Source organism: Harpegnathos saltator, unplaced genomic scaffold (genome assembly GCF_003227715.2).
Source record: "Harpegnathos saltator strain DR-91 unplaced genomic scaffold, Hsal_v8.6 scaffold174, whole genome shotgun sequence".
In the NCBI taxonomy this organism is placed as follows: Eukaryota; Metazoa; Arthropoda; class Insecta; order Hymenoptera; family Formicidae; genus Harpegnathos; species Harpegnathos saltator.
In genome coordinates, this window is record NW_020229955.1 from 193,547 (window position 1) to 203,138 (window position 9,592).

The 9,592-nt window shown below is 43.6% G+C and overlaps 1 protein-coding gene across 1 annotated transcript; it reads left to right on the forward strand.

Moving 5' to 3' along the window:
* The first annotated feature begins 845 nt into the window (after window positions 1–845).
* Window positions 846–8,741, forward strand: Gdh (glutamate dehydrogenase, mitochondrial). The gene is made up of 8 exons (XM_011151628.3): window positions 846–1,284; window positions 4,266–4,466; window positions 5,257–5,490; window positions 5,863–6,020; window positions 6,221–6,376; window positions 6,518–6,728; window positions 6,833–6,987; window positions 7,323–8,741. Exons 1-8 carry the CDS (start codon window positions 846–848, stop codon window positions 7,437–7,439), a joined length of 1,671 nt encoding a protein of 556 aa, XP_011149930.1. The 3' UTR covers window positions 7,440–8,741.
* Window positions 8,742–9,592: the final 851 nt, after the last annotated feature.

The following is a 9,592-nucleotide window of genomic DNA, read 5'->3' on the forward strand; positions in this document are numbered from 1 at the left end:
CTACAGAAATGAAATATTGTTAAGACGAAACATATTCCTTGTGTGTGTGTGCGTGTGTGTGCGTGTGCGTGTGTGTGTGTGTGTGTGCGCATGTATAATCATAAAGTTGTGTAAAAAGAAAAAATAAAAAATACTTTAATACATATATATATACATACATACACACACACACACATATATATATATATATACATTGCGTATGTTAAAACTTTTTTTTTATTTCAAAACTGCTAGTAGTTTAATAAAAAGTCAAGATTTTAACACTATATACTCATTGATGGGTCAAACATATTTTAATTTCCCAGATATACATTTCATAGATAAATAAAATTTATTTCTAGATAATTAAAATAAAGTATGTGCGGAAATATTTATTATAACACATAACATTTATTCATTGACATATACAAGAACTATATATATATGAAATTCTAACGAGAGAAAAATCAAGCAAATACTATCGACATGCGGGAGACGTGCAATCGAGGCAACGAAAGTATCGAGAAGAGAATCGATCCTCTGGTAAACGAGAGAAGCGAACATCGATCCATCGATTGCACATCGTTCGTGCTCGTGCTCGTGCTCGTGCTCCTTTGCGCCAGTTGCGGTTTGCGGTGGGTGAGTCTCGCGCGTAATCGGACGCAGTCGGCCGACGGGTCGTGTTCAGTCAGTGTCGTTGCGATCAGATCTACTCGGATCTCTGGGCCGAACGTCGTAACTGTCATCGTTGTCTGCCATCATCATCCTCCTCAATAGTCGTCGCCGTCGTCGTCATCGTCATCATCCTCGTTCTCGTCCTCGTCCTTCTCATTGTCACTGTCGTCATACTTTGCCATCTCGCGAAGATGTTTCACGTGCGAGGTCTCGCGCGCTCGTCGATCGCCCTGAAGCAGGCACCGTGTAACGATGTTCTGCGAGGCATGTTGGCGCGTGTTGTACCGGCTGCCATGCAGGCAAACTCCCGTGGATACGCCGACCATCAGGTCCCGGAACGGCTCAAGGACGTGCCGACGGCGCCGAATCCCAAGTTCTTCGACATGGTGGAGTACTTCTTCCATCGCGCTTGCCAGATCGTCGAGGAGAAGCTGGTCGAGGATGTCGGCAAGCGGTCACGGCTGTCCGTGGAGGAGCGCAAGAAAAAGGTCAAGGGTATTTTGATGCTGATGGAACCGTGCGATCACATCCTCGAGACCACGTTCCCGCTGAGACGCGATTCTGGCGATTATGAGATGATCACCGGCTATCGTGCTCAGCATTCTACTCATCGAACACCGTGCAAAGGAGGTATGGTGTGCGTACGACCTTTTGTTTCGTTCTTCTGTCCGTCTCGTTGATTTCCGAATTTGTGGAACACACACTTTCTCTCTCTCTCTCTCTCTCTCTCTCTCTCTCTCTCTCTCTCTCTCTCTCTCTCTCTCTCTCTCTCACTCGCACACGCTAAAAAATGTGCCCCTCTCTTTCCCGATATCTCGACTTTTTAATTTGTATTAAAATAATCTTATTTAACATTTGTATTAAAATAATCTTATTTAACGTCTGTTAATTTCTTTATTTAGCACATTTAATTGTAGATATAAATTAAATATACATTATTTATTTTTCATATTTCTCTCGACGAAATGTCTTGAGCAAGATGTAGCAGTATGCCAACGAGAATTAGTGGAGGATTGTTGTTTAGTATTTTGCGAGAAATTTGCGGTATGCAACTGCGCGATGACCGCGTGAAACTCGTGCTCACCACGTCACACACGCACAGCTTTGCACACACACACACACACACACAGATTACCAGAAAGCAGAAAGCGGGGTAGTGTCCCTTTGCGGCATGTTAATTCTAATTGAAATGCGGTTCAAGCGGTCAGAGCTGACGAGTAGACGAGTAATTTGGTTCCTGTCATTGATGATCCGCCTACCAGCAATGGATCATTGCGTTATTTTGTCTTCCTTAGCGTGCCGCCCCGGCTGCAATTTGTGTATGTAGCGGCGGATCTGCTACTCAAAATTCATCCTCGCAGGTTCGATTACTTCGGAGGACTCTTCACTCTCCTCCCCGATCCCGAAATATTACCTTGTCCGTGCGAACATTTTATTTTGCATCCTCGAGTTGCGAGATACTCTGCTCTTCGCCGAGATAGACGTGTCGTGATCGTAATGTTCGAATGACCGACCGATAAGGGAAATTATCGTCTCAAAAGCGATAAGCGACATGCCGTTTCCTTGCACGCGACTCCCGCCGCTCGAGTATCCTTCGGATTGTCTCACGCGCGTCTCCCGTTACGAAACACGGGCGTGATAAAGTCACGCGACACATCCAAATAACACGACGATTGACATTCGTATTGTTTGAAATATCAAGTCTCTTTTTCTCCTAACGTTTTTTTCTTCTAATTTCCCAAACGTATAAAATGTATAAAAAAAATAAAAAAGGACCAAAGCTCAGTGTACGCTGGCGTACATTGGATGACCGCGTTGCGCGCGCGACCGATACAGGTCGCATAGACTCTCATCGTAAGGTTGAAAATTTCAGATCTTCGTTGTGCTAAACCACACCTAGACAGCATATTTTACTTTTAAAAGGCGTTTAACAGACGCCTATCTTTTTCTTTTTTTAACATCTTAAACATTTTTTGGAAACGTGTGCTGTCTGGGCGAATCGCGTCTCGGCTTCTCGTCTCTCGTCGACGTCCCGCGAAACGTTGCGGAGACGTGTGTTGTGTGAGAGAGAGAGAGAGAGAGAGTATCGTCCGTCCGTCATATCCATCGGTATTTATACGTCCAGTTCATCAGGTTAGGTTACTCGCGTGTTTTACGCGCCGATTCGCACGTTAAACATGTCCAACATGTATGCGAGTTTTGCGGCTTCGCTGATGATTACGACTTCAACCTTGTCCCGAAGAAGTCAGTTGTTTCGTCGTCGTCGTCGTCGTTTAGATTGAAAATTGCTCCGAACCGTGCTCTGAAATCACTTTAACAGAGGATGCCCGACACAATCTAGATCTCATCTCTTTCTCGAGTCCGGCGAAGAATTCGAATTCGGCGTATTACAACGTGGAAAGAAAAGCAGTCCATCGCGAGTATCGCGAGTATTACGTGCGTTTATTATTGAGTCAGTTAATCGCGCGATAAGTTTCTCGATTCGCGTTCGCCGCTTAATCGCCGTGTCAATTGGAATTGGAACGAAACAATGCGAAATATTGTCGCGACACTCTGTTTTATTGTTATATTGTTATGTTGTGAAAATTAAACCGTGCGCGAGAAGACGAACGGTGATGATACGTGTGATATTTACAACGATATATTCGAAAAGACTCCAGAGACCGTTTGAGTTTTTATTCGCACGCGCCAAGCTATGAACGGACGGCCGAAAATATAAATCGGGAATCTCGCTTAATTCGTAACAATGACACGATATTCGATTTCGAGTCAATGATCCTCACTGCGCCTGCGGTTGAGTTTCGGCGATTCGCTGTTCCGTGTTTTGTGCTGGTATTAGGTAATGAGCGCCAGACGCCGAGAGGCGTGATCGTATGTTTGTCGGACTACTTCTCCGCCATTATACAAGATGGCAAAAATAATGTCATGTGGTAGACGACGCTTCGAGCTTGTCGAGCTAGGAAAATCCGCTAATAAACGAACGGACCCGTTAATTCGAGTCGCGTGAAATTTTAGACACACGAATCGGAGGACAAACACTGTACGACTGCGAAAATATGGGAGGTGTGTGTGTGTGTGTGGGGGGGGGGGGGTGTGGATCGAAAAGCGCGTTTATGAGGCACGCCGATAGTATTATTTTTAGACTTCTTTTATAGCGCTTCTCGCTTACAGACTGATCTCGCGATAATGAATGAAGGACAAGAGCATGCTGCAAATTCTAATCCGATAACAAATTTACATACGCGTCACATATGGATGCACACATATATATACATATTTGTCTGAAACAAACACTTAGACAAAGTGTTTAATAAAATCGTAGTGCAACTGGTAAGGAGGTGAGTTTGTAGAAAAAAAAGGCGTTGAAACTGCGAACATTATAATTTGTTTATATTACATATGAATAATTAAATAAAAATAATGATGATGAAGTTAGTATTATATATGAGTACAGTTATATATTCGACACACACACACACACACACCCCCATACCCATTTTCCACACGATTCTTCGTTTTCGAGACAATCGTCTCTCTGCAGAGGATTGTTCGACAATTAATAACGACCTTTTGCATTTCTCGATTATTAATCAATTTATCCATGTTCACAGGTATCCGCTTCTCAATGGATGTCTCGCGAGACGAAGTTAAGGCTTTATCAGCTTTAATGACATTCAAATGTGCATGCGTCGACGTGCCCTTCGGAGGTGCGAAAGCGGGTATTAAGATCAATCCTAAGAATTACTCCGAACACGAGTTGGAGAAAATCACCAGGAGATTCACGTTGGAATTGGCGAAGAAGGGTTTCATCGGTAAGAAGCTTGTGCATCGCGCTAGAAGGGAGAAAGAGGAGAGCGGGGCAGGGGGAGACTTCGACGGAGATCATCTCTGGCGTTACATCATCGTAAATGGGTGTGATGCGGCGCGGAGGCGTGTGTGACGTTTGCGCGCGATAATTTTAGATGCCGCCCGAGGAGGCACCGCCTACCTTCGAGGCGCGACTCTTTCAAAATGATGATTAGCGTCGTACGATCGACGTGGTCATACGTGGTTACGTCACAACAGAGCGCAACGGAGCGAACACGTGGTGAGCGGGCAACAGCAGCTGCGTACCGCGATTGCTGCGGGCCGATTGATCGTCATAAAAAGATTGATCAGCCCGTGTGCGCGAGTATGACACATGGCGAATCTCTTAAAACGGGTGCTCTGTTTGCTCACACGTTCGCGAAAACGCGGGAACAAGAGAGCGCGAGATTCATTATTAACATCGAGTGTCGAGTGTCGAGTGTCGAGCGGGCAAATCGCGGTAGCGCGTTTACAGGACGCGCAGCGTGTAGCAGATAACGGCGATAAGCGCACACCGATACGCTGAGATTAGGAGACGCGTGAAGCGTGCAAACAGATTAGCCTCGTCCACTCGCGATGCAAGATTGCACAGGGGAATTAATATTCTACAAATTATTTACCTCGCGCGATATAGAATGAGAATTTTTGAATGAGACGCCTTCGAATGAGGGCGCGTGCCGCTCCCGCCCGACGGATTTAAGACGGCAGAAGACACGACGGAGTATTTCTCAGATATGTCTCATCTCTTCTCTTCAGGACCTGGCGTCGATGTTCCCGCGCCTGACATGGGCACCGGTGAACGAGAGATGTCCTGGATAGCCGACACCTATGCGAAGACTATCGGCCATCTCGACATTAACGCTCACGCTTGTGTCACCGGTAAACCTATAAATCAGGGTGGTATTCACGGTCGTATCTCTGCGACAGGGCGTGGAGTATTCCACGGCTTGGAGAACTTCATCAATGAGGCTAATTACATGAGCATGATTGGTACGGCGTCGGCAACACTTTAATTCGTAGTTTAACTCTTGATTGTAGCTAGTCAAAAAGTTCGCGTCGATTCTTGAATTCTGGACAATTGGACCGTTGACAGTATTGACAGAGATAAAGATACAACATCGGACCATCGCAATCGCGTCATCATTGTTCTACATTCCGGCAACATACATTCACTTTCGTCGCGGAAGGCTTAGTCTAGTGAGGCTTTATATAAGGAAGAAAGAAGATGTAAAATATTAAAAAAGAAAAAAGAAAAAAGAAAAAAAAACCACTATACTCTTTGAACTTGTGTTATATTGAATATTATGTATATTACTTGATAATATCTTATCATTGTGTGTGTGTGTGTGTAACAATTGGCAGGTACCACGCCAGGCTGGGGAGGCAAGACGTTCATTGTGCAAGGTTTCGGTAACGTAGGTCTGCATTCCATGCGTTACTTACACCGCGCCGGTGCCGCTTGCATCGGTGTAATCGAACACGATGGGTCCATTTACAACTCGGAAGGCATCGATCCGAAGGTGATTGCCCAGCGCATTTATCTCGGCATTCTCTCAACTCCCCATCCCCTAATTACGATCCCCTTATCTTCTATGATACCAGTAGAACACTGCGTAGCGTTCCATCGGTGTATTATATAGTGTATTGTCAATATTATGTTGTGTATTCAATGTCATTATTACATGGCAATTGTAATTACGATTGTTTATTTGCGTTTCAGGAATTGGAAGAGTATCGCATAGAAAACGGCACTATTGTCGGCTTTCCCGGGGCTAAGCCGTACGAGGGCGAGAATCTTATGTACGAACCATGTGATATATTTATACCTGCTGCCATAGAGAAAGTAATTACCAAAGAGAACGCCGGACGTATCCAAGTGAGAATCACTTTGGCATTAATATTAAGCTCTAATCTAAGCTAAGTCAATTAATCAACAACGAACGAGACACATCGAATCGTGCAGCGGTTGAATAACGGTGCGATCTGAACCTCTACCGTACTACTCTCCCCTACGCAGGCAAAGATCATCGCGGAGGCTGCTAACGGACCGACCACTCCCGCTGCGGATAAGATCTTAATCGACAGGAATATACTCGTGATTCCAGACCTGTACATTAACGCCGGCGGTGTTACGGTCTCGTTCTTCGAGTGGCTCAAAAACTTGAATCACGTGTCGTACGGCCGTCTGACTTTCAAGTACGAGAGAGAATCTAATTATCACCTCTTAGGTACGTCTCATGTCCGTCGAGGAAGCGCGCTAAACGCGCGTGTCATGCGTTATCTTTCTTTTTTCTTTTTTTTTTTTAACAATGTAATCGATGTATGCTCACAGAATCGGTGCAGGAATCTTTGGAGCGCAGGTTCGGTCGCGTCGGTGGCCGTATTCCTGTTACGCCGTCTGAAGCCTTCCAGAAACGTATTTCCGGTGCTTCCGAAAAGGACATCGTCCACTCCGGTTTGGATTATACGATGGAAAGATCCGCCAGGGTAATTATCGAGAGAGACTGATCAATGTAATATTGCGTCAGTCCAAAAGTTCGATTTAACTTAATTGTCGAGTCAAATTCGCGATCCTTGCGAGAACAAAAATGTTCATCGATCGAGTAATCGTCGTGATGGTTATTTATGACGATCCTTCGTTCGTTGGAAGGAAAGAAGATAACCGATTTCGTGCCGTCCAAAAAATAGAAAATATCACCGAATCACTTTTGATGACTGGACCAACTTATTTGAAGTTACATTATTTTAAGCCACATATAATGGAACACCACAACACCAAGCTGGACACAAATGACTTTTTCCGTTATTTCTTTTTCTCGCAGGCCATTATGAAGACTGCCATGAAATTCAACCTTGGTCTCGATCTGAGGACGGCCGCTTACGCAAACTCGATCGAGAAGATATTCACCACTTACTCGGAAGCTGGTCTCGCTTTCTAAGTATTAGTCATAATAAAATGAAACGCAGCGAATAATAAAGAAGGCCCCGAGAACAGAGTCAGTTTTACCGTATGACTGCAAGAAGTGACTCCGTATCGCTCAAGGGACAACTCAAGGAACAGCTGTTGATCGCGACGAGCCGCTGCGACGAACACTGTGACTTGTAGACTCGTTTACGAAACTACTGAATACATTTCGCCCGATAAAGTTAAGGGCCCATCAAACGGTCAAACCATTGTGAGCCACCGCTTACGCGGTGGGCTCGTCGGTGTGGTAATCGGTTGTGACAAAATACATGAATATGATAAATATATTGGCTCTTTGTTTTTGTTGCATTATTATGTGAGATAAAAATATAATAAATGCACCTGGGTCTTTCTCTGAATCCTCGGTCAGCTGACCGTCAGCTCACTTCATTCAGTCGAACGTCGGATATCTCGCATGTATTGTCATGTTGGCTGTGGTAACAAATTACCGCCCAGACTCGTGAATAATGAGTTTCTCTTTTACGCGCGCGCTCTCCCAATTTCATCTTCGGTCGAGAAAAGTACGTTTCGCAAACGAGTGTACATTTATCATTCGTCACGTTCTCTGCATCGTATATAGCAATTTGCCTAGTACATACACATATATAGAAGATTGGTGTAAAAAAAAAAATTGGATATATATCACGTTACGCGTTACGCGAAATCGTTGAAGAGACACTATGATGATGAGCGTTGGAGAGGAGGAAGACACATCGACCTCTGTGTCGGCAAGAACAGATTATTGAACAGTCGGATACAAGACCAGTGCATTTTTATATTTCACTTTTTATGCATATATCGTTATAATATACATACATATATAAGATCGCGACACGGTCGAGTCGGACAGCTATTTGTAATCCGCCATTTTTTCTCGAATGTACAACAGTGTAACGACAACGTACGATATTCTATCGTCGATCGCGCCAACACAAATTGAAAGTATTCGCGAATGTTATAATCTCGCTACGAGAGATCATTGTTATTAAAGTAAGATGAGAAGAGCAGCGATGTAACACAATAGCAATATGGTATAATTCGAACGTTATAAGACGCACGTGTAAGAGATCCTGTTGCGGAAAAAGTATAAAGGACACGCCAAGATGTACTCAATTTCGAAACAGCTTGCGATTCGTGTGTACGCCATCGAGACGCCATCTTGTCAACGATATTTGACAGACGTTTAACAGACTATTTAAAAACGGGTGTGCCATTGTTTCGATTGCATTTTAAATCATGAAAATAAATCAACCGATGGGGTTATGACTGCAGCACACGTCTTCGTCGATTTAATTCACAATTTGGTTATTGACCTTTCGTACTTTCCGCTTCGGTATATATATATATATATCTCTCTCTCTCTCTCTCTCTCTCTCTCTCTCTCCTTGACTCGCCTTTTATTACCAGATACATACGTATGAAGGTGAGTTCGTCAGTATAGCGCAAATGTGTTCGTTCTCACATATTTTATTCATCGACGATGAATTGTGCACAAAATCCGTATATATATATTTTAAGTTACATAGAATATGTGTGCTCTGTGCCTTTTCTCTCAACATTGGGTACATTATCGAAAAGTCAACGTGAGATATAGGTACGTCAAAGAAAAGAAAAAAAAAAGAAAAAGAATGCCGAGCCGAATTTATAAAGCAACGAGACGGCATTTGCCCTGTTGTCGAGTTTTAGCAATATTTCATATGTACGTACAAAAGCCCATTATCAAAATGATGATCAGTGCACAGTCATCTTACACACATTTTCTTTTAAACAATTAATTATATAGTAACCAAGCATTGGTTTTTCGATCGATACGCGACGCTCTTGACGCGTGGTCGTGTAAACGTCAACGATGTCAAAAGCAACGATGCCATTCAAGAGGATAAATCGTCAAATTGACGATCATGAATAAAACAGAAATTATTTGTGCAGATTTTGTATAGGGCCGATAAACGAGAAATGTGTCGAATTTCATTCAAAGCTGCTGCATGTCCCGATAAGCATGTCCGTGATATTTTTGTTTCTTTCGTGGATGCAGTTAACAATGAGGAATCCTCATTCTTCAAAAACGAACACGAACGCTTCACGTAATCGAAAATTAAATAATCTCGAAACAAGAGGACAAAAGGA